Source organism: Ambystoma mexicanum, chromosome 8 (genome assembly GCF_040938575.1).
Source record: "Ambystoma mexicanum isolate Mex_15411 chromosome 8, UKY_AmexF1_1, whole genome shotgun sequence".
Taxonomy (NCBI): domain Eukaryota; kingdom Metazoa; phylum Chordata; class Amphibia; order Caudata; family Ambystomatidae; genus Ambystoma; species Ambystoma mexicanum.
The window spans coordinates 593593015-593619317 of record NC_090929.1 but is presented as its reverse complement, the minus strand read 5'-3'; the positions used below and the strand labels follow the sequence as shown (position 1 = coordinate 593619317).

Below are 26303 nucleotides of genomic sequence, written 5' to 3'. Positions count from 1 at the left end.
GAAATGCCTTCTTTATTTCATTCTTTATTTTTGCATTTGTAAAGTGCACAAAAACCCAAAGGCATTCAGGCGCTGGTTGCAGAGGGGGGGGGGTGTGTAAGGAGGGGAAAGGGGGGAGCCAAGGAGGGAGGCAATAGAGTGCTACATTGCAACATAGTGATAAAGCATTATAGTAATTGAAACAGGGTGGTCTTTAGTTGCTTCCTGAATGGCCATTACGGGGCTACAGATCGAGAGTGGGGTGGGAGGTTATTCCAGAGGCAGGAGGCGATCACTGGGGCACTGGAGCCCCCAGCTCTTGTGCGTTTGAAGCACAGTGTTATTAGTCTGTGGCTGTAGAAGGATCTTAGTCTGGCAGATGTGTATTTGTTGAGTCTTTGTGGGAGGTTAGAAAGGCAGTGGTGGGTGATTGAAAGGATTTTAAAGTTTATGCGTTCTTTAACTAGAAGCCAGTGAGCAGCTCTTCTAAGAGCTGCAACGTGATTATGTTTGGAAAGTTCCACAGTGGCCCGAATGGCATTGTTCTGGATAGTGTAGTGTTTGCGAAGGTTTCATTATGTGGTGCCGGCTAGGAGGGAGTTGCATTAGTCGAGCCAGCAGCCAATAGTGGCTCTTGTTATAATGAGGGTGTTATGTGAAGAGAGAAGATCTTTGGTGACATTCAGTAGTTTAGTGGTGCAGGCTGCTGAAGATGGGATGGAATTGACATCCCAGGTCATGTTGAGGCTGGAGTCCACGTAGACACCAAGCGTTTTAAGGCTAGAGGAGGCTAGGATGGTGCAGGTGTCGATGGTAAAAGAGTGGTAAGTTGGGTCAAATTTAGCCAGATGGGATGGGGGGCCGACAATCAGGATTTCTGTCTTGTCATCATTCAGACAGAGTTGGTGAGTGGTCATCCAAGCTTGGATGATGTCATAGATGGTATTAATTTTGCTGGAGTCTTGTTTGTGGTAGCCTGAAAGGGGGATGAGGATCTGGGTATTGTCAGCACAGTTAGTGAATGAGATACCCAGGGAGTCGAGGTGGTCAAAAAGAGGTTTTATGTAGACATTATATAAAGTTGGGGAGACACAAGATCCTTGTGAGACACCAGAGGGGACAGGGGATGGGTGGGCTGCTGGATTTCCTGCATAGACAGAGGCAGTTCTGTCAGCAAGGAGTTAGGAGATCCACTTGACAGCTGGCTGGGCTTAATTGGTGGCTGTGGCGAGGTGGTGGCAGAGAGTTTGGTGATCGACATGGTGGAAGGTGGCAGAAATGTTCAGTAGGAGGAGGAGGTCAAGGTTAGCTAAATCACCGATATTTGGCTGTTGTTTTAGGTTAAGTAGGGCTGACTCTGTGCCATGGCCAGGGCAAAAAAATCTGGATTGTCTTGGGCTGAGTATATGGTGGAGTTCCATGAAAGATTGAATTTGAATATAGGCAGCACAGTCCAAGATTTTTAGGAGGAAAGGAAAGGTGATGTTAGGTTGGTAGTCAATAGGAATAGCAGGGTCTGCAGATCCTTTCTTAAGGAGAGGGGAGGTCCAAGCTTCGTTGAGGAAAGTAGGGGAAATAGGGGAAATGTTCTTGCTAAAAGAGTTAATGAAAGTGGTAATGCTAGGGACAAAGGCTTCTGCACAGTCCTTAATGAGAGGGGCAGGGCAAGTGACCCCTTGGCAGAGTGATGCTTTTAGGCCAGCAATCAGATTAGAGGTTTCCAAATAGGTGATACAGCAGTCATTGAAGGTAGGCTAGGTGAGTGAGGCTTGGGTAGGGGCAGAGGAGTGGGGTGGGTCAATCAAGTTGGCTTTGGTGAGGATTATTTATTTATTTTGGCACCAGTGTAGCGCGCCTAACCCTGAGGCATCTGGGCCCTGATATTCTTAGAAGGTTACATGTTGCAGGAATATACTAAATGGTTCCAGGTTACATGCTGCAGGAATATACTTAATGGTTGCAGTTGTTAGGAATCCATGTCGCTTGGTTACATCCATATGACATGTTTATGAGAACAGTCTGATTCGCATACATTCATAGATTACATTCAGAGAGGACAGCAAATTGGATGTGTCATCATATGGTACATTCAAAGGACATTAAAATTGGCAGTGTATGAGGTCAAATGATGGACGTCCAGACTGTAAGAGATTAAGGTAGGGCTAAATATGTTGTTCTGGTATGGAGAGTCGAGTTTTCAGGTGTTTGTGGATGGTCCAGAATGAAGTCTCAGACCTAAGAGATGGTGGTAGGGCATTCTGGTGTTTCACTGCAAGTACTGGAACACTGGTGCCTCCTGCATTCTGAAGTTTGAACTTGGGAATAGAAAGGAGGTATGCGTAGGTGCTGCGGGTTGGTCTGTTGGATTTGTTCAGTGCAAATTTATTGGATAAGTATTTGGCGGCTGAGCGAGAGATGCATTTGTAGATCAGGGAGAGGGTCTTGAATAGGATGCGGTCATGTAGCAGTAGCCAGTGGGCAGCGTGTCTTCCCTCATTGATATGGTTCTTTTTGGGAATGTTCAAGACTGCTCTTAGTGCATTGTTCTGAATCAGTTGATATTTTTTTTATATTGTTTTTGTTGGTCCCCATGTAGTGGGCATTACAATAATCCAGTCTCGATAGGACCAGAGCTCTGGCTAGAGTTGGACAGCTGGCTGTGGACAGGAATGGTCTGCACGCGATAATGAGTTTGGACATGTAGGCAGCTGCTGAGGCAGTAGCATTAACTTGTCTCTTTAGTGTGAGGGCTAAGTCAAGATAGATGCCCAGGGTTTTCACTTCCTTAGATACGTTGATGGTATTACCATCAATTTTGAAGTACCCGTAGGTATCGTCGAGTTTATTTGTTCAGTGCTGAGGGCCAAAAAGGAGGAGCTCTGTCTTTTTGTCATTGAGACAGAGGCCATGTTGGCCATCCTGGCTGGGATAATTTGGTGGATTTGGTTAAGGGATTTGGAGTCGAGGTCATGGGAGCCTGTAAGGGATATGAGGATTTGGGTGTCATCCACATAGTTGGTATATGTGACACCCAAATCATCAAGGTGGTCAAACAGTGGCTGTGAATATGTTGTACAGCGTTGGAGAGATGCATGAACCTTATGGCACTCCACAAGAGACTGGAGCGGGTGGGGCTGAGGCGGATGCAGAGAAGACCCTTAGGTTCCTGTTGGACAGGAACAATTGTATCCACAGAATAGCGTCAGGCGTGAAATAGGTGGTCTTTGCAAGGTGATTGCAAAGTGTGTTGCGGTCAACAGGGTCAAAGGCAGCTGATAAGTCCAGTAGTAGGAAGAGGACTAGTTTTCTGTTATCTTTGAATTCGTCCATTTGAATTTTGAGATTGAGTAAGGCAGTCTCGGTACCATGTCCTGGACAGGAGCCAGATTGGCAGAGGCCTAGGAGGTCAAAGGTTTCAAGGTGTTTTTAGATTTGCAGGTAGGCTGCAGGATCCATGATTATTGTTGGCTGCTTTGTCTTGACTTTTTCTTAAGGGAGACAATTTTGTTGTAAAGGGCGTCCTGGATGTTTTGGCACCAGGTATCATCTTTAGGCCAACTGGAAGTGGGGTCTACACAGGGTTTCCAGCTCTCATAAAATGGTAAATCGCTCAAAAGAATGGGACTGAGCTTTGAGGATTCTGTTGGAGAGTGCAGATGCTTTAGCAGTGAGGATGGCTTTTTGTATATTCCGTGGAAAGGTTAAGGAAGTTTGCTTTGTTGGTGGTGGATGGGGATTTGTGCCAGCTGTTCTGAAGGGTATGTTTTTTAGCTCTAATACCATAGAGATCTGGAGTAAACGAAGAGTTTATGTGCGTGGTAGGTTTGGCTTTGCAAGCTTTAAGTGAGGCGATGGCATCCATGGCTGAGACAATGGAGGTATTGTAGGTGTTGACCAGGCTTGTTGGGTCAGAGGAGTTGATAAGGAGGTTTGGCTGAGGGTATTGTGCAGCCGAGACGATGGGTAGTACACCTTCTTTTGTGAGGTTGTGAGAGCATCTAGTAAATGCTGTGGTAATGGGGGCATGTTGGGTGTGGGTCAGGGGTGGTGGGTACACTGAAGGTGATGGTGTAATGATCTGTCCAGAGAATGGGCAAGATTACAATATTCGCTGTATAACAGTTAAAGTCAGCAATCCAATATAAGGATCTTCCAAGTTGGTGCGTTAGGCTGGAGATGCGCTGTGTAAATCCAAATGAGGTTAGGGAGTTGGCCAGCAAGAGGGCGTCCTTGTGGGCCAAGTCCATCAGTCCAAATTTGAGATTACTGAGGACTGAGACTAAGGATGTAGGGTTAATGCTGGTGCTGAACAGTGAGGAAAGATCTTCCTCAAAGGATATGGCAAGACCACGAGAATGATACACGATGTCGATGGTTAAGGTGGAGGTGGGTGAGAGAGCGAGAGCCTTGTGCTAAGTAAGATACAAGTAGGTGGGCAGTGGAGGGATGGTTTTGAAGAAGAGGGTGTTTTTATCGATGCGGGCAACCTCTCGACCTTTGTGGAAAGGGCAATTTCAGCGGAGGATGGTGTGTCCTTCAGGGATGGCAATGGTGAGAGCAGAACCTGCTGCTAGGTAAAGCCAGGTTTTGGTTATTGCTAGGATATCCCAGTTTGTATTAGTGAGGAGGTCTCTAATATTGGTGCCATGGGTGAAGACCAATCGTGCATTGACTAGTGTGCAGGGGAGACGTTGGTTGGAAGGTATGGAAGTGTCAGGAATAAGGCATGTGATAGGTGGAGGTACTGCAGGCATTGCTTGAGGAGTAGTGGTGCATGTTTGGAGGTGAGTTAGGTGGTGTGCAATGCTCGGTGGGAGGGCCGAAGGTATCAGAGGTGCAGAGGTTCGAAAAACAAGCCTTGAGGTTCTGCCTGCCTGCCCAAGGCAGAGAGGCAGAAGTGGTTGTTGGTGGCTGGTACTGTACCTGTGTGTTAGTTTTGGAGGGGGCATGTGGCTTGAGGTGTGCTGTTCCTCCACACAAGTTGTCTTGGCATTGGCAGGAAGGAGCCTGAAGCCTGGTTCTGCTGTAATTGAAGCTAATGATGGGAGGAATGGCGTGGGTAGAGTTTTTCTTTAGAACAGTATATAAGTGTGTCAACCATTTGTAGGTTGTTTAAGGCATTTATCAGGATAATACTGCCTTCTAATGTCAGGGCGATGAGCAAAGACACAAGCTGGTCAGTAGAGCAGTGTGCAAGTGGGAGGATAGGGGTCTGAAGTCATGCCTTTAAAGGCATTGGGGCTGGGGTATGCAAACGCATAAGGGTTGGCACACAGTGAGCAGTAGGGCCACGGACTGTGGACTGCATGCAAATGGCCGGTGTATATCCTGCAGGTGAGCAGGTAAGAGGCAGGTTCTGGGGTTCTGATATGGGTTCAGGGTGGTTGTTGTTTGACAAGATGGAAGCTGTGGCTTGTCAGGACAGTGTTACAGAGGCGGCAGGGCTCAGCAGAGGTTAAGAATGGCCAGGGAGCTGTGGGGTGGGTTCTGGGTCGGGTTGATGGGGTGTGGAAGCAACAGAGCTTGTGGGGGAGGATAGCACTAAGTACAGCGAGAACAGCTCTAGCAGAACAGGTGTGGGCAGCAAGCATGGGTGCATGGCCCTGGGGCGAAGTGTGGTGAATTTCTTGAATTTGAGATGAGACATGACCAATTTAATAAACCCAAGAAAGAACACTGAGATAAATGATGCAATGAAAGAAAATTACAAACAATTTGCCAAGGCTAAAGTCTGCATATAGAAACACTCTTCTCAAATCTTTAAGATAAAGCACAATACCAAGGATTTAGGTCCACATAACCAAACCATATCGAGTAACAGTTAAACAGCCAGAAAAAACAAGGATGGCTACTTGTGTCCATTCATGAAATATTGAAGACTGGACACACATGGCATGGAATCAAAGACAACTGGACAGTGACATGTGGACATAATGGTTGGCCAAGTCCAGAAAGCTTAGGTGCAAAAATAATTAAAGAAGGACCACATTTTCACATGAATGGCATGACAATGCCTCTTGCAATGGAGATGCTCTGGGCCTCATTACGAGGTGGGCGAAATGGGATTAATGGCACCGGTAATGGTGCCGGTGCCGTAAAACCCACTCCACCATATTAGGAGGTTCCCTTGCGGGACCCGGAAAGGACGTCTGGTTTCCCCTAACTCCCACCTATTTGTAACTGTTTTCAACCCTCCCACCCCTTATCTGTCCTTTCACCCCCCCCCCCAAAATTTTGATGATTTTTCTTTAACAAAGTGTTTTCGTAAAAACACCTGCGGAACAAACGGCTGTGGCTGAAACTACGTCATACCGTTTTGCCTTTACTTTCTTTTCACAAACTAAAATCTAACAGCTTAGATCTAAATGTTTTCTCTAACGATCAAAATACAATACAAGATACTCTGTTGGATAAAGGCTCAAGTCCACCTTCATGGTAAAAACCTTACAAGATATACTTGAACACTCTTTCCATTTTGACTATCCTCCTAACATTTCCTGGGATTGTCTTGTGTGTTTTTGGCAACATGAGTTGTAGAAATCAATGTGTATAGCAAGGCGACTGGCAGTGGGCTAGCAGTGAGAACAATACACTGCTGGATCTGTTGTTCTGTTCCATATGTAACACTTTAGGACATTTATCAAATAAAGAGTCAAGTTTATTGTATCTAAAAAAGATCAGGATGCTTCAGCTTATATTTAAATCATATAAATTCAAAACATAGTAAAGCATCATCAATCCAGGCATCCTTAATCATCTGGATACCAACAGAAGTGCCTGGTGTTAAAGAAATGTATTATTTTGTATCAACACAGGGTTGCTATGACAGAATGCCATATGGTGAGGGTACGCAAATCTGACCCTTTCCATTTCTATTGTCTGCAACTCTGATCCAAAATCTGATGATTTTGGTAATCTAACTAGTTTGATGCATGTACATCTGTAAATATAAGCCATGCCTTGTGTTTCATGGTGACTGCAAGAATGACACCATTATTATGCCACATCAATTTGGCATTCATTTGATATCAAGCCAGTGTCAGCTCTTGACTGATGTATATTGGTGTTTGCACAGTCTCATGGTGTATTTTTTGGGAAAGGGGGCACGTGCCTAAACCATTGGCCCCTTCTTTGGGCCATGCCAAGCACTTTGGCAAAATGCCCATTTTACAGCCCTCCCATGATTTAGCATCCCACTTAAAGCACCACCGCTTCCACATGAAGAGAGGCGAATGGCTGGGTGACACAATACAAATATTTCTCGAGGATGCTGACTGTACTGTGGGGTGTAATCATAGGCCCCAAACCAACGGAACTGAAGGGCCCATTGGGGAAATGTCCTGCCAGCATTCAGAAACCTGCATGCTGAAAAGGGGCATATTTAGACAGACTATGTGGGTGTCTTTCTGCAGTTGAAATCCAGAGAAAGCTAAAACTACAATGCAATCCAAGTGCAGATTACAAAAGCACATCACATTACTGGCTGAGAAATAAATGCAGCATTTTCACTGAAACTGCCAACCATCAAAAGGTGATGAACTGTGACAATTCAGACCCACTTTTCAGCAGAAAAACGAACAGTAGATAACTAAATGTGTATTTTTATTAATGAATGAAAGAAACAGCCCTGTACTTCCAGTGCAAAAGCAAAGTGAACCCTGATCTGTAAAACACACCAAATGTCAAAGAATCAAGGCAGATGTTAGAAAATGCAAAATGTGAGTACCTTTCAGCCAAGGACAAATCATGGGTCTCTGGGCCAACTTCACAAAGGACTCCCCCCACTGAAAGCCTGATTTATGCATCCCAACTGTTTACAACTGCAATAAAATGTGGCCTGCCGAAGGGTGTCAAAAAACGAGTTTTCCTAAACCTGCTGTCTCTGATGGCAGTTCTGTGCAGGCAAAATATTGTAGCCGGTGCATGACCGGAATGTAGGGCAGAGGTGTGAAAACAGGGGCTGCAATCAAGGCTGAACTCTGAATTCAAACAACAAAGAGGATAATAAAAACATTTTTTTAAAAACTCTGGTCACAGGCTGGCCAAGAGTAGCAAATGGCTTGGAGGAAGGGAAGATCATATTGCACATTCCCTTTGTTCAAATGGATAATCACAATTGTTGCATTTTCTGAGAAACCACTGATTACATGTATGTTTCATTTTTTTTAGATAATTTCCAGGCGACTTTGTTGCAATACAATTCATCCACCTGTGACTTAGAGAATTGTAATGATCAGCTCAAAGGTGTTCCTGGCTGCTCTGAACATGCTCCGAATTTGAAAGTTGGTGAACTGGTGGAGGGTAAAATTAGGGCAAAATTAGGAATGTGGAGAGAAAGTTGCATTTGCATAACTATTATGCTTTTTGTACAAATGCTGGAAAATTGACAAATGCCCGGGCAACATGATGTGGCTCTGTTTGTTGTTTTATTTAATTCCCCATGATTAGCTGAATCGGAACACATTTATACTATGGCAGTTACTAGTAAATCACAAAGTTTAGACACATGTTAGGTTATGTTATGTTATGTTATGTTAAAGGTACCTATATAGCGCACTGCCACCATTGGAATTGGTCCCCACGCACTCTGGTGGATCTGTAAACAAGAAGGAGGGCGGGAAGGGTAAGTCAGGTGGAGGAGGTGTAGGGAGTGGGAGAAGTGGTATACTGTTGGAAGCATCAGTTTGGTATACACAGTGCGCTGAGCTTTGGTGTGAGTATCAGATCGGGCGAGACCTTGGGCCTCATTACGACCCAGGCGGTAAGTTACCGCCTGGGCCGTGACTTTACCACCATGGCGTAAACTACGTTTACGCCATGGTGGTTGGCGGACTTACCGCCCCATTCCGACCTTGGCGGGGCGGTAAGTCCCCAATCCCCATTTACCCTTCCCCATTCCCATTTTTGCCCCATAGGGCATAATGGGAGTGGGGAAGGCGTTAATTACGCCACCGTAAATTACGGTGGCGTAATTAACTCCATGGTCCCTTAGCGCCATGGATTTTAACACCTGCTAAAAGCAGGTGTTAAAAGCGCCATGGCGCTAGGGGACCTCGTAATTGGCGGTAAGGGGTCGGCGCAGCTAACGCTGGCGTAAACCCCTTACCGCCAGGGTCGTAATGAGGCCCCTTGTGTGTTGTAGGTGCTGTTCATGTGTTGTTCATGTGTTGTTTGTGTGTTGTTGATGCAGTGTGGTAAAGTGCATGTGGGTTACTGGATGAGAGATGGTTGTGTGAGTTTTGAGTATGCAGAGATTTGAAAGTTGGGTTAGTGGGGTCTGTATCCTGGTTCTAATACGTCTTGTTCCATTTGAGCTGCATTCCTGTGAGTGGGGTTGTTGCCTGATTCCTTATAGGCCACCTAATTGTAGTGTGGGATGGTTGGGCGCAGCCCCAGCTGTATCCTAATGAGCATTGTATGGTGTGATCGGTATGTCTGATTTCTCTCCCTCTGGTGTGGGAGCCGAGGTTGGGTTCTCCCTATTCCCTTGCTATCTATTGTGACATTGGTCAGTTGGAGCTTGGTGTGGTACAGGGCCAGTGTGCTGTTAATGAAATGTCCTTGTACTTCCGTCATGGTCAGCCTATCTATTCACATAACTAGATGTTTGCCAAAAGTTGACAGGAAAACAAAGGGTATTGCAAATGAGAATTGCCATATGTCTGCTCCAGACTCCTAAACCAATCCTTACAGAGAGGCTGGACTTGGGGATAGCGATACCGGTAACTGTCCATATGTGGTTGCGAGAATTCTTGCAGGGCTTCTCCCACTATTGAAATCTTGTTGGTGTCATCCCTGGTACATAAAGTGGATGCACTATAAGGAAAGAGGAGAGCTGCTTAAATGTACCATCTGACAGCCGCAAAGGAACACCAAAAGGAGATTTTGCTGAAATTACATTTGGGTGGAGTGGTCTATTGGTAGTCCTAAAAGCTGACTGCGTCCTATGGTGAATCGCTGGGGCCATCCTTTAACCAGACACCTGCCATGTCCTCCTAGCCGGTCCTGAAATGCAGGTGACTTTCCTGAACTTTAAAAAGAGGTTTTCAATGTAAGTAGAATCTACCACTTTGAAACCAAACGGTGGGGAGTCTGCTGGCCTTAAATATGTTCCCTTTATAGTGGGGTGGGGGTGCAAAACTGTGTAGTTCCTTAGCCTATTTAAGTAAAATATGAATTTAATTCCCCTTGGCATGGGGTGTTTTTTTATTAAAATTCAAAATTATCAAAGCTCATTCCCAGTGTGCACTCACAACTCACAACTATAGACTGTAATTTAATTGGGTAATCCTATTGGTCCAGCTTCCCCAACCAACTTGTGTCATTTATTTGTGTAACAAAAAGTTTAATTGTGAGCCACAAAGAAGGTTGCGTTTGTCGTTTTAGTGTGATCTCTATTACCTAACTTACAAATAAATACAAATATTTCCCATACCCCAGCCTGGTTCTTGGTTCACTGTGGCCACAGGAGGGGAGATCTGTGTTACTTGATATGAGTCTTCAGTAAAGCTAGCGCTAAAAAACGTATGCAAGTATTGCAGGGCTCCTTGATTGGGGGTGGGAAGGAAGTCCATAGGTTAAGGGTGGACTCAATATAACACGACAGTGCAAGGCACTGCAGTCATGCAGAACGCCCTGCTGAACTATGAAACTGGTGGCTCTAAAATGTGGGGGCCTGGAGCATGTGCCTCTTTTGCCCCTGCCTAAAAACATCTCTAGGGAAAATTCTTTAACACTTGTTTTAAAATTAAGTCTAGCTGTCCAATGACTACTAGTGGTAAATATGCTATTACAACTGGGAATTCCATTGGCCCTGGTAATCCCCATTACCAAAGAAAATAATGCATACAAATTGTGGCAATTACCAAAAGAAATGTGATCAGTTCTGAACTAATCTTGAGCATGGTCAACATCAAAACTAGCTGCCACTAACATAAAGTGTAGATCAGGCGGGCCCCTAAATATTCAGGTAATAGTGTAGGAGTGGTGAATGCCTTGGGTACCTTACTTGTATTGCTGAACATCATGTGTAGTGTGACTGACAGTATTTATTTATTGTCGATTTGTACGATGGTAACTGTGTGTTCTTTTAACTTTAGTAGTCCATTTCAGTAGTACTCATTTAACTTGAAAATCATATAAATATGTTTTTCATCAGCGGTAATTTTCATCAAAAGCAGTAATTACTATGAGTGCTATTTAGCACTAATGGAATGCACTATCGCTGTTGGTGATGCATGACTACATTCCCTCCCGAACAGTGGTCGAAGTGCACAAAAAGAAGTAGTGGAACTATGTTCCCTACTGGCCTGCACCGCTACCCACAATCCCCATCGCCATGCAACCTTGCACGCACAATACAGACCCCCAAAAACATTCTCCTACTCTTTAGGAGAACGCTAAGTGCAGTGCACTGAAAGTGAAAGTTTTAACTTCTTCTTACAATTTTTGTTTTAAATGAAACCGCCCACTTCGACCACTGCTCCCGAATGACTGTCTGGTGCAGAATTAATCTTGTCGTTAACTAAGTACTGGTGTATTTGTTATGTAATAAGCTACAGGACCTATCGGTTGAGGATGTTCTGGGGATTGCTTCTCAAGAGTCATGCAGTGGCACGATTACAACACGTACTGACAGGCTGTATGTGTGCCTTTGGTTTCCCGAAGTACACAGCATTCACATATAGAAGAGTGATTCCATGCTCGTTTAAAAAGTGTTTATACAAAGATAGTCCAGTAATTTGGAGTGACGACCCCTTATTCAAGTGTATAAAGGAGTTCATTCCCAGGAGTGACTGAACTGGCGTGAGTTCTCGCCACCATGCCTGGGGTACAAATAACTAAATACCATTCACAGGGAAGAAGTTCAACCTGTGAGGGTATGCATGGTAGACATTGAAGAAATACTCATATAGGTTGAAGAGCCAGGACTTTTGTTTCGAGTAAAGCACACTTGCAATATTAAGCACTCCATTTATTTTCGCTCTACAGACAAAATAAAATGTAGCACCCACCCAAAAATTCAAAAGAAGCAGTAGAAATAGTACATATTTAATTTCAATGTGTGCTTTCTTTAAAATGTTCATTATGTTGCACTGAGCCCACTACATTTCTTGTGGTTTGCTGTGTATCTATTTTAATGTCTGTGTGTTACCAACATTTGATTCTGCTTTATTTTTTCACATCTGTCCTTCACTACAACTAATTCACAGATGTCTCCTCACATGCAACCTGCTGTCGGAGCTGTGAACACGTCATACAATTCCACGGCTTCCAAAGTGGTAGTCATTCCATTTTTTGGAAGCTAAAGAACGTCCATGCTTTAGATTCTGAAGTAAATGATCAACAGACTCCAAGCTAAAGTAAACGAGAAACCACTATGTAACAAAAGGTGGAGAAGTCTCCAGCCTTCTGCTTTTCAAATGGAACAAAATGGAAGAAAACGGAAACAGCTTGACTGATAAAAGTCCCAAGGTGTCCACAGGGACTCCAGGCAGGGACTCTGAGAGATGTTAAAAAATATCAAAGTCTATTCCCATGTTTAAAACTAATTCAGAGTCTGCACAACTAACACAGTACAATTTGGGAAGTTTTGGGGGATTTTTCTGGACTTAAAAACTTCCTAAAAGTGCTCAACTGCTTAGAGCCGTACACAGGTCCTCTCGGGCTTCGTTCATCCAAACTTAACCCAGCGGTAAGACTGGGGAGGAATCGAGCATGACATATCATATAAACACATCACATTATAATCTGCAATTCCTTTGCCAGTAATTGTATAGGTCTGAACATTAAAAACTTAAATGTTAATTGATTTAGCTTTGCAAATGGAATTCATTCTAGGCCCATAAAGGGATGACAAAAGACTGTAAGCACTAGGTTGCTAGATGATTTTTAAAGGCTTTGAAGATGGTAATGTCCCCCTGATTTTGACGTGGAGTACCATAGCGAAGGTCCTAAGACATGGAGACATCCAGGGCCCCATTTTGTAAGAAATACTTGTAATAGTAAATGAACACATCACCAATAGCACACCCTCCGCCCGCTGTCATACTGTCGATATTACAGTTATATATTTCCACTGGCATTATCCCATTACTGCTGATGATAAACAGTCGTGGAATAATTACCACGGGGAGTAAAAATACCACCACTTGAACACATATTTGCTGTCATTTTAGAAATGCTGCTGGGTGTATGCAATAGGCAGTAAGAGTTTCTACAAGTCATAACATATTTAAATTGTGGAGCAGGGGTACAGCTCTCACAGAGCAAACCTCCCCTACATTGTTACCTCAGTATTTTGTGCCCACACTTAAATTATCAGAAGCTTGTTCTCGTTTTGACCCCTTTTCAGACAAGTTCGTAATGATCATATTTTCAGCGATAATTACCACCTTTTCCTGGTGGTATTTTTCAGCAAACGGGATAATGTTATTACCGCTAGTGGTAATTAATTTACCTCCAGATTTAACCTGACAAGAGGTTATTACTGCTGGGTGTTATAAGCTCTCCGTTATGCACCTGTAATGCTGTACACCTCTGTTAACGTGCTCTGTTATGTATCTGTATTGGTGTATACCTCTGTAAAGTGCTTATCAAAGCTAGGTCAGTGCTCAATAAATACCATAATAAAAATAATAGTAATAATATAATAATATTTTCTCTGCCCACAATGGTGGTATTTTACCACAAGTGTTAAATACAAATATCCAGTGTCAATTACACAAACCTGTCATACATATTTTGCTGGTAAATTAAACTACTTGGTAAGCTTCTTAATACGAAGGAGGTATTAAGTGGCACATTCATGAATTCATGTGTGTATTCATTTATTACTTATATTGTTAATTCGCCTCTTAGACATTCCAGATCCGTTTTTAGAAGGATGTTAACTGCAGACCACTTTCCCTGCAGATCACTGACCGGGCAGATACCAAATCAAACCTTCATGTCATTTTCAAAATGGAACCTGAAGACAGAGCCCGTCTCCTCGAACACACTTTCCAAAAAGTCTTTCAAATGGTCTGCCTGCTGAGCGATGGCATCTTGTGTGTTTATTTGTAACTCCCAGAAGATTCTGAGGGGCTAGTTTGGTGGTTATGGAAATATGGAGCCTACTCAGGGAGGGGTAATGGGGGGTTGAAGTTTTGAGAGGCCTTTGGGTATGGGACTCTTGGGTAGAGCAGTCACACATCAGGTAGATCCTGGCATGGGACTGACTCTGTCTGAGCCCAGCAGACCGTCCAGAACTACTGGCTTCATCTAAAAACATCCAGGTTTGGTTATAATTGCATTGGTACTGCATGACACTTACAAACTGCTTTGAGCATGACTTGTGAGAAGGCACATTTCTCTTGTTTAAACATAACAATATTGTTTTAAATAATCTGACTGTGCTACTTCTGTCCTTTCATTGTGAGGTCTGGACTCGGCCTGGGAGTACTTGTCATATTTATGTGCAACTCATTGGTGCGGTCTATTTGATTAGGAAATGGGGACTGAAAGCAAGTCTTCATGCCAAAACACATCAAATCAAAACACACTCATCGCAAGCTATCGACCAAAGAAGTTTCTGACCTTGCGCTTTTGCTCCTCCTCCTCCTGAATCTTCATCTGCAGTTTCCGCACCATCACCTGCCGTTTCCACTCGGGTATAGGACGCCCCTGCTCATCGTGGGTGGGGATTAGTGTCTCAATGTCCATTTGGTTGGCCGGACTTGGGGTGCTGGGCACCGTGTTGCCATTAACCACTGGCTCTGGAGAGCTCACCGCTCTGGAGTTGGAGGTGAATGTCGGGGTGCCGGGAGGGGATGGGGTTGTCGCCACAGGCGGTGCTGAGTTCTGAATCTCTGCCTACAAGTGAGAAGAAAAACAGCCATTTAACAGAAGTGCACATTACTTCACGCTATGCCAACTAAAAGAACAAAGGGCCTAGGCCGGGCATTTTCGGCCAAAGCAAAAAACAAATGGAATAAACTACCTGCGACCCTAAGAACTGAACCAAACCTCCCATGTTTCAAAAAGAAACCGAAGACCCTGCTCTTCAAATAAATCACCCTAAACCAATCATAGACCAAATCATAACACACCTATATGTTGTCCCGTCACTACTGTTTTCGTCTACATGGAACGCGCTCTGATGCCTGCGGGCTGCAGCGCTATACAAACCCATAAATATATATAAATAAATAACAAATCAGACCTTGCAGTTCTGTTCTAAATAAGTAACATTATTGAACAATATATGGAAGTGAGTCACATGTGGCAGCCCCAAATCCCTGCCTTCCTTTTGTATACAGGCTCAATATGATTAACGGGTTTACTTGGTCTTACTTGATGTCTCAGTAGTGTTCCTGCAAGGTATTCTTTCCAGGATCTGTAAATGCCGTCATGCTAGGATCTGTTCCTCAAATATAATACCTTATCCTTAAAAGTTATATATTCTAAGGTTGTGCCAGAGCCCTTGCTTTCTCGTTAAGACTTATTTATAGGATTTATATTCTATTGAAAAAATATTTGCTTCTCGAACTGTGTTTATTGGCACTTTGCATGTCAATGCTTCTGTCACATTCTCTTATGACTCCTTTCCTTAGTTAACCCCATATGTAAATCTTAACATCCCATAGACCCCTTTCTGCTGTCTTGGATCACAAAAGCTCCAACCGTGTGTCGTACCATGATTTAGATTCAACCAAAATAGAGGTTGCTCCTTTTCTGTGCTGGAACCAGAACTCTGGAACTCAATGCCTTTGGACATTAGATTCTGGTCACATTTCATTAAATTCCACCACAAACAGAAAACATGCCTGTTCTCTAAGCCAGCTTAGTTTTCCTACCTGGAGAGCTTAAGTTAAGTGCTAACACCTTGACACCCATATGTGGGCGTGTGTAAGCTTGTGTGTTAGAGCGTGTGTTTGCGTATGCATGCGATCTTTGCAAATACCACTGAGCATAAACATGAACATAGAACCTGTTGTTCAAATCAAGAGTCATTATCAGCCGAGCCCTAGTGGTGCCCAGGCTCTCTTCTTGTTCCTGGAGTTACAAGATATTGTAATATACACAATATTCATAAAAAGGCCTTTCTTGAAAAGTCTAATGTGGTAACATGCTAGCCCCTTGTCCATTGGTTATGTAGCTGATCACAAATACTAACACTCTGTTGTGGTTTTCTCATTGTTGACTTTTTTGATAGTAGAAAGGTCTACTATTAATCCAAAACAAATAAATGATTCTCAATACTCTCTCCTCTGCCCCGGGAAATGGTCGTCTTAATTTCAATATTCTGAAGAAAAATCGAGGGCAATGTTTGTGACAACATTATACATTTCATGTTAAAGAAACAAAATGTATTCATACTGCTCGATACTCGCAGAAGTGATGTCCTTACTCTGCTCTGTTATTAGAAAATACGTCCTTACAGAGTGCACTGCCTCAATGAAATCATGTGTATGATTTGTGCAAAATGGTGCAGTAGATAGAAGACATCCAAACTCCATACTGATTTGTACCCAAGCCCAATTTTAAAAAGGGCTAAATGTGTAAAATGTAACATTTTGCACCTTTTAGTTCGTTTTCTAAAATGGTGAGGGACACCTCGAAATATTTGTTACAAGCGCAAAATCACTATGCTGGGACCACCTCTCAGTTTGCATAATACTTGTTCTCCTGATTTTCAAGGGGTGTGCTTTCAGCTTTCCAAGGCATACTTTTGGGCCTGTAATCGTTTCAAGGATGCTGGATTGACTGCACAACATACCGAAGCTCTCAACTCACCAACAGCTTCACATTGCCTAGTCAATGTACACCTTCAGTACAGGAAACACATTTGTCCATTGGATGAGGGTCTGGCCATCAGATACAGAGTTTGCATTCCACATGTAGGAGATCCCTGGCTTGTTGCCGATTGGTAGCTAAGATGGCACATTTAAGGAAGTCGGTGCCAGCCCCCTTAGAATGACAATGACATCAGTGACATGTTGCATTAAGGAAACCAAACCACATATAATTAGAAGTTGAAAAATCCCTGAACATGAAATGTGCCGTCGGATGCAGATTTTACATTCCACATGTGGGAGATACCTGCTTTGTTCGCAATTGGTAGCCAAGATGGCAAATTTAACGAAGTCGACGTCAACCCCTTTAGAATTGCAATGACAACAGTAGCACGTGCAATAGAGGACACCGCACCACATTTAAAAAACGGTTGAAAAATCCCTGACTATGAAAGGCATCTTCAGAGTGATCCAGTGACTTACATTTGATCCTGCGGGCCCGCTGCCGGAGAAGACAGTCGTGAGGGCTTTGCTCTGAGGAGTCGGTTTGAGGCTTTTCCCGGCTTTGATTTCTGCCAGTAGCTCGGAGTTGTCTCCTGTGGGTGACATCATGTTGAATGACTTGGTACCTGCAAAGAGCAATCATATGTTTTTTTTGCTTAAAGAAATATAATTAGAGCAGTGAATCAGTAGCTGGAAGAGGGAAGTCCATGCATGCTTCCATTTGAATATCAGGGTATCTAGAGGCTGCAATTAGTATAAACACAGAAAGCTAGGACAGCACAGTGGACAGTATAATGTCCAGGGTAGAGTGAGCCAACCTTGTAAACTCTTCACCCACTATCATTTTGAATGACGATCAATTCTTAAAACAATCACAGACTCATGTGAAAGGAGGCATGAAATGAGGCGGAACAGACTGCATCCGCATCCGGAAGTCATTACGATAAATCCCTATGGATTCTGCCTGCTTGTAGCTTTTGAAAAGAGCAGGTGGAATCCGTAGGATTCATCCCTCTCTGCGCCCATGCAGATGGATATGCTGTTGGTTTCCCTCCAGGTAGAGGGGAAATGTGTAGGGTGTATATCCTGCTCCGCACTGCCGTCCGCCAGAGGACACCTGGGGCCAGATTACAGAAACTTTTCATCAGTGCAAGTGTAAAGTTTGCACAGTATTAGTACTAGGGCAAAGTTTGCCCTATTTTTTAAATCACTGGGACAAATTAAAAAACCATTGCACCTCGACAAGTGCAGTTTGGAATAGTAAAAGCACCAGGGCAAAAATTGTCCTAGTGCTAAAAATATAAATGTTTGGTGCATTTTTGCACCAGGGCAAAGTTTGCCCTAGTACTAATACCAGTTCGTATTAGCACTAGGCGCACTTTGCCCCGGTGCAAAAACGTAGTGAAAGGCATCTTTTTAGCACAAGGGCAATTTTTGCCCTGGTGCTTTTAATATGCCACACTGAACTTGTCGAGGTGTAATGGTTTTTTAATGTGTCCCGGTGCAAAGTTTCTGTAATCTGGCCCCAGATGAAATGACACAGATCAGTGAAAACACACAAAGAACCAGTTTAAACACATTATAGGCGACCCAGGCCACCCCCCCACTATCCCTCAATACAAATAAGGCAGTAGGTAGTGCTGTGATAAATCAGTAATGGATTTGTGGAAGAACAGTTGTACCGTCAGGGGTGTTGCTATATATGGAAATGATCTGGGGCTACGCTAATGTCAGGACTCAGGGCTAGCCTTTTGGTTGTTTTCCCTGAGCTTCTATCTGCGGCTACAACCAAACGACCAGGGGCTATAGCCCCTTTAGGTCCCCTGCATTGCCTCTGTGTACCGTTGCCCATTTGGCATGGTATGAACACGGCTGTGAGACTGCACATTAGAGTAAATTAATTGCGGATGCATCAGTACAACATGCTTGCGTTGGTTGTCTTGTTTGCAGCAGATCTCTATGTGCAATGAACTTCCATGGTAACAAGTTCTATTGTTCATGTACAAGAACTAAGGAAAAATACATGACTAGATGCTAAAAATAGAAATGGTTAGAAGGTAATGTATAATGCCAGTTCCTTAGATATCAGGCCACGTGGTGACAAGCAGGCTTGACCCCTCTGCACTGCAGATAAGCTTCTGAAAATAATTCTCAATAGATTAGATTCTCGGTAGGATGTAGGGCTTATCAACAAAATCTTCCAAATTATACAGACTTGGATGGCCACACATGGCCTATGTCTTAATGACGAAAAGACCAAACTCCCAATCATTGGGTCGACTAACAAACTAAACAAACTCCCCACCAAATACAATGCCATCACCATTGATGGTATTAAGATCAAAGTCGCCAAGGAAGTAAAAACCCTAGGTTTCTATTTTGACTCAGCACTCAATCTCAACAGACAAGTGAATGCCACTGCCTCCGCCACCAGCTACACGTGCAAACCATTCTTGACCACAGATAGCTGCATTACTATTGCACAGGCACTAATTCTCTCCAAATTGGACTACCGCAATGCACTGTACTTAGGCACCACCAGTCACAATACCAACAAACTCCAAACCCTCCAAAACGACACGCTTAGAACTGCACCTAGGCATACCTAAAGGCCAACATATCTCTGGCGTATGACGTTCCATCAATTAGCAAGCCATCAAAGACAGAATCAAGTACAAAACACTAAACCTGACTTACAATTGCCTCAACAATAAGGCACCTATATTTCTTACTGAGAGGTTCACCAAACGTACATCAGAACGTCCCATTAGAAAAGCGTACTCTAATAGCATCAGAATCCCTAACTTTAAACCAATAAATACAGGTGGATCCAGTTTCCCAGTCTTGGCTGCTCATCTCTGGAACTCCATACCAGATACACTAAGAGCATTACCATCCCTCCCTGCCTTCAAGACCAATGTCAAACATTGGCTGCATGCCAATGTCCACTAATGTCACCACCCTTGAACTGTATATATGCATATCTGTGTACTTATCGTGCTCACTGAAATATCCCTGTAAATTGCTCTCTGTATATTGCCTTGCTATATACTGTATATTGCCTATGTACTTGTAACCTAAATTTATGTACCTGCAACCTAAACCTTTGTAAGCGCCCAGATGCCTGACGGCCCGGTGCACTCTATAAATAAATAAACAATACAATACAATAAAAAAGATCACTGTACCCAACGCCAAAGCACAGACTGCAGAGGCTGAGCTGTGTCAGAAGCGGCTGAGTGCTAATTCTGCTGTTTTTTGCGGCTTGAAACATTCACGTTCACGTACACGTACTCGTACATTATGGGTCTGCTTCTCTAGCATTCGAGATACAAAGATTGGGATGGTAGCTGCTGCTGCTGCTACGGAGTAACAGTGATGGTGCTGTGTTCTGCTTGCTCCGTTGATTTTCCAGGCATTGCTGGTTTACTGGTGCTGTTGATACCCTGGTGCTTGGGTACTGCCGGTGCTGTTGTTGGCGGCTGGCCTGCTGGTAGTGTCTCTGGGAAGTGTGCTGGGTTGTTGTAGGCAGTGCCCCAGTGCCAGTATTCAGCACACCACCAGCGGGTAAGCGGAGCTGTGCGCTCAGATAGTGCCGCTCATGTGGAAGCTCTGAAGATCCATACTTCAGTGTTTTTATACATAAGCTATCTGCATGTTCGAAGTGGCCTACTAGAGTTAAAGATGGTGATTTCAGAGCAAAATATACATGATAGTGAGCGTGGCACCAAATGCCATTTGAGCGGAACCCCCACAGCCCGATCAGATCCTGACTGAAGCAGTGAGTGCATCACGCAGCCTGCAGATTGAAGGGTCCTGAGTTGACCGCAACAATGGCTGGAGGAGGTATTGTGGGAGTGAGCTCATAGCTCTTGGGGCCAAGTGCAATAGTATAGCACCCATATCTGTCAGTGAGCTCATTCTGCCTTGACTCTCTGTGGAGGTGGGGGTTGGTGAGGCGACTCTGTGGAAGTTTCCCTCTTACTGCACTCCACCCCTTCACCTCTCTCCCCCCATCATTTTTCAACCCCATGATACTTCCATGACCAAAAGATCATGGGTGTGAGTGGAGAGATGAGGCAGCACCGTTATGCCCTCTGTAGTGGACCTACGGGCCCTCAGGGGCCTATTAAATGGCCTAGTAGTGGCAGCAGACACCAGGCAGCTGGCAAAGACATTCCGCACTCAAAAGTGGGGAAACAAAGGAGGTGATGATTAATATCATAAGTCCAGCACACAACTGAAAATTACAGGGTTCCTTTTGCCTCCTGGGCCCCGCAACATGACTGATAGAAAATGTTCCTACAAGGTCCAAAACAGTGGATAGGAACAGTACTATGGATCATAATGACACACATCACGCCTTCTCTATTGAAAATGATGGTTCACTGCTAAACTTGCTAATGGACCTTAAGTGGAAGTCTTTGCTCATAGTTCGTTCCAGCTGGTGGAAATACCGGGCCAAAGTTATGACAACAATCTGGACACTAACTTGGCTGCCATGCCGGATTTGGAGGTGCTGCTGTCAAGCTCTGTGATTTCGAATGAAGGTGCGGCCTCTACCGAAGAAAGAGTAGACTCAACAGCCGAGGGCCAGGAAATGGAAGCCGGTGGAACCTTGTATAGGCATAATATTGACATGATCTTGGCAAAAATGGAGGCTCTCCTTTCATTATGCTCCAGACTTGCAACAGAACAAGAGATGAAGGCCTTGTGGTCAAGTCGTGGATGCAATCTTAGACAATAGTGCACATCCAATGGTGAATAAGGAGAGCTTCCCCCTGGGGGTTGTTGCACCATCGCAGCCCCCAAACGGGATGGGGGAACAGATACAGGAAATAAACAAGGAGATTGTATGTCTGGGGGTGGATGCAACCCATGGGAACTCCAGGGTGATGTTGGTTCCAACCCTGGCCTTAAGGTATGATTCCCTTACCATTACGGCAGCAACAGAGCAAGATGCTATTGATATGCTATGTAATGAGATGTCCATGCTGAGAGATCTACAGGCCTCAACAAATAGAGGAGACGCCTGCCCGCCAGGAAAATGGCTCATCGGCATAGACCTCTAGAGCTTTCTAAGGGAAACATTGCAGAATTGGATTCTGGCTGTCCAGAACCGGTGGTCTTGGCACCTAAAGGCAGAAGAGCAATGGTAACTTGAGACATGGGTAATGGAACCTACAGACAAGCGGAATTAAGAGGCCCACTTGACAATTGGATCACCCCTGCTAGAGGACAAGAACAAGGGATGTTGAATTTACCTAAAAGTAGGGAGAAACAAAGGGAGTCAATTCACATGGATCATAACTTAAACAAACAGGAAGACATATGCCCAAAAACTAAAAGTGGTAACTCTATGATGGGCTACAAGGCAAATGACAACCCTGTAGGACCTAAAAAGGGTGATCCAGCAACCCGTGACCTTAGCCTATCCAGAATGTTGGGGAATATAGCTAAAGTGGAAGAGATGGTCCAGGGGGTGGATAGCCCATTTTTGAATCGTACCAATCTGCTATCCCTTTTGAAGAAAGTTCCAAGGTTATCAGCGATTAGTAGCAGAGATGTTCTAAATATCGTGCTCCCTAAGTGGCATAGTGCCTTGAATTGGGCACTTATTGAATGGAGTTCACAAGCAATTGCCTCTCTTCTATGTACTTGGGCTGGATCTTTAAAGGAGTTGGGATACAAGACAACTGTATGTCACATCTCTACCCCGAATTTAAGCTGGGGTCAGCTAGATCCACAAGACAAGTCCCTGCTCTAGTCCCCCTTATACAGATCCCAAAGGTTAGATTTCTAAGTTTGAACTCCAGGGGCTGTAATAGCTTTATGGGGAATCCAGATAGACAAAAAATATTTCTGGAAAATCAAATAATCTTCCTACAAGAAACCTAGCTCTGTGTACCGATGGTGGTGGATGGGCTTAGAACTTTTCAACAAAAGGTGATAAAAGACCCTACTGAAAGACCTTATGGGGGCCTAGCGATACTGATTCAAAACAACATGCTGATAGAAGCAGAACTTCTGAGTGTAGATACCTATGGCTTATTGGTAGTAGAAGTAAAACTGAAGGATGTATGTTTCAGTAAGTCAATACTGTTAGTTAATATATACAGTAATGCAGCTCGCATAGAGGTGGGTTGCCTGGCTGAAAAATGTGGATAAGATTGTGAAATATTTCTGTGTTATCGAAACGGTTCCCATATGATTATGGCTGGTGATTTCAATACGGTTATACATGGGGCGGAAAGTAATGAGGGAGATAGTGTATCCCAGATAAATTAAAGTGGGGAGGGGATGGATCTATCTTGTCAGACCTGCTAAGTACATGGAATCTATGAATCTTGAACGGGGCAATAGAGGGGTACATTCCTCGAGATCAACTTAGCAGATAGGGGAGAAGATAGCATACCTGCACTATGTAGCAGTACCATTAGACCTCTTTGAGATATGTGAGGAATTGAGAGTGGTGAAATCGAATTGGAGTGATCACGCTCAGTTGAGATTGAGTTTGAAAGGCTCCCTCTGCTGCGCCTTCTGAGCGTATCATGAAGGGCGTGACAGCTAATCAGGCAGGAAATAGACTCTCAAGATATGTGGGGAACTTGGCAGGGTATAATAATCATCTCCAGAACTTAAAAAGCCATCACAGGGCTATCCGAGGGCGGGGAATGAGAAGCCCAGGAGAAAAAGAGAATCCTTACACAGGAGATTCGATTAGTGAGATAATCTCCCCAGCCTCAGGACATAGGTTTAATGGTCATCAAAAGTATGAAAGAAAAGTTTACAAATTGGATAAAGAGCTAGAGATTCATACTGATACAGAACGATGGAATTAAAATGATGGAGACCCTAGTAAAAAAAGATACGAGGACGTTTTGCTAAATAATGAACTCCATGCATAATACCCAAAGCCAACTACAAAGTAATGTAATTGCAGAGGGTAAGTGGATTAAGCACTTTCAGCATATCTACAGGAAATCAGAATTGGCGATTGCGTGCCCCTTAGCTAAGCCAGCTTGGGAATTGAATATGTCAGCAGATCTAATAGTGATGATGATACAAAGAACATCAAACTTAAGGGCAGCTAGTTCAATGTTACGCTCACCTGACTCCCACGGAGGCGCTGGCCTGGTTCGCGCTGCTGTGACCTCTTCTAAGGTGATGCGCAGGGTTCGGAAGACAGACTGGACCGGGCCCCCAAATCTGGCTTGTCTGGCTCGCAGAAGTATCCTTCTGTAGGCGAAAATAGGGGATTAACTGTCTGCGGGGTAATGCAATCGGCCTCCCACTTTCCCCTCTCACCCTCCTTGAAATCCTTCTGTGATTTCTCGTAGCGTCTCACCTTAGGGTCTGGAAGGACAAGCTCTCCATCCTGCTTCTGATGCAGGGACGCGTTGGTATCCAGTTACTTCACTGGATTTTCGGATTGGTGAGAACCAAACTTGCTTGGCTTCCAGGTAAGTTTTTTTGATAAGAGGTTCCCCTTGTGTCCATGCATTAATGTACTAATGCTAGTGTCTTTTTCCCCATAGGGGCCGGGGTACGGAATGCCGGGGAACAGGCACCGACCCGAGATGAGAGGTGAAATCCTTGTAGAGATCAGGTAAGTCTTTAATGAGCGTTTTTTGGTAATGTCTTTTCATTCGCTCATTAACACTGATGTCTCTTTTTCCCCTTAGGGGCCGGGGTCCGGAAATGCCAGGATCCGGCGTGAAGAGGGAATGAATCAACAGGTAAATCTTAACATGGAGATTTAGCTTTCCTTATTCCCTTCTCTCTCTCGCCTTTTGTTCTGGTCTTTTTCTCCCTAGGCGCTGGGGTGTGACTGCGAATCCGGATGATCGCTGCTGGACATGGAGGCGCCCTGTAAAGGTGAGTGGAATGCGGCGCTGCAGCGATCGACGCGATGAGCTTTTAAATTAAAGTCTTCCTTTTCAGGATTGTCGGCGAGATGTCTCCGGGATGCGGATTTAGCAGGTAAGGACTTTTCCTTCTTCTGTTCTCTTCTTCTCTTCCTTTGCAGGTGATCCAGGATGCTGGCAAACGTGGCAGAAGTCAGGATGCAGGAGCAGACACGGTGAGCATCCAGCTGCTAGATGCAGAACAACGCGAAGCACGTGTGGCTGTTCGGGTGGGGTTTAAATAGCCTTGGAAGAAGTTCCAGGTATGTATCCTTCCTCCAATCAGGTATGTATCCTTCCCCGACCACGCCCGGATGGTAAATTAGTCCCACAGGTAAAGTAGTTCCTTTCAGGCCTCAAGCATGGTCTGCATCAGGTAAGTGCACCCAAGCATTCCCATAATGAGCGTGGCGAAGATGGCGCCAGGACTGATGTCTTTTATGAGCCTGGCGCCATAGGCCAGGACACTGTCCAAAGGGCCCCTATATGGGGTTGCTAGGTCCTTCCTTGGGGACTGGATGTCTGCTTTCGGGGACGCCGGGCTTGAACCGGCTCCCCGGGAGCGTGCATCATGACATTCAAATGGCCTTTTGAATGCCCTGCTAAATCAGATCCAGCACTGTGGTTAAGGGTAATATTCAGGTTGTTTGGATCCATTCTGCAAGAGAGCAAGGTCCCGACTTCTTGGTGCCCGGCCATTATAGGGCCCATATATAAAAAGGAAGACAGGGTGAACTCAGACAGTTATCGTCCTATCTCCGTACTTGATACAGAGAGCAAGATTTTCTCTAGTCTAGTCCTGAGGGACCTTGAGGGTTGGATAAACAAAAGGGGTATTTTAGGAAAGTACCAAACTAGGTTTCGCAAGGGGATGGGAACTGACCTGAAAGGCTTGGTGGTTGGCTGGTTGAGAGAGGAATCTCCCAGGGCAGACAGATTACCGCTATTTTTGGCTGCTGTTGACTTCTATAAGGCCTTTGATTGTGTGAATCGTAACCTGCTCTGGTGCAAATTGAGAGATTGACAGATTCCAGGATCCCTATTGGCCATCCTGATCCACATACATGATCATACTCTGCTTTGTGTGAGGTTGACTTGACTGGGAGAATAGTGGGAGACCTCTTCTGCGGTTAGCTCCCTGCTTATTCAACCTATATATAGCCGCCATGATCAGCAAACTCATGAGGTCCTCATTTGCACCCCCAAGGCTGCTGTCAATAAGCATACCTCTATTAGTGTATGCTGATGATGTAATTCTGATGGGCAGGACCCAGCGGGGACTCCAAAGATTATTGGATGCCATGAAAGTATATGCTGTGGGAAATGAGTTGATGATTAATGATAAGATAACAACTATAATCAGGTTCACAGCAAAATAAAAAGATTTAAGGAAACAGCTGGCATATGGACACTCAATCAATAAAACCATCAGCCTCCATCACCTATTTGGAGATCAAGCTAGATGTAACGGACAAAACATATGCTTGCCAAAGCCACTCAGGCCAGAGCTCAGATGAGGAAAATTAGATCTAAGTATTGCAGGTTCTCTATGTGTCCTTTATTGGTATAATATAAGAGGAAGGTGGTCCCTCTATGCTATATTGAACAGAGATCAGTCACACTCTATGCTCCCTAAAAT

The 26303-nt window shown here is 44.3% G+C and overlaps 1 protein-coding gene across 8 annotated transcripts in view; it reads right to left on the bottom strand.

The window, feature by feature from the left end:
- Positions 1–26303, bottom strand: part of ESPN (espin) — a 1343653-nt gene that overhangs the window by 222057 nt on the left and 1095293 nt on the right. For all 8 annotated transcript variants that reach the window (XM_069610300.1, XM_069610294.1, XM_069610295.1 and 5 more), the window contains 2 exons: positions 17238–17383; positions 14557–14832 (listed from right to left, as the gene is read on the bottom strand). In XM_069610300.1, the coding sequence (XP_069466401.1) occupies positions 14557–14832; positions 17238–17383 (422 nt within the window). The remainder of the gene's footprint in view (positions 1–14556; positions 14833–17237; positions 17384–26303) is intronic.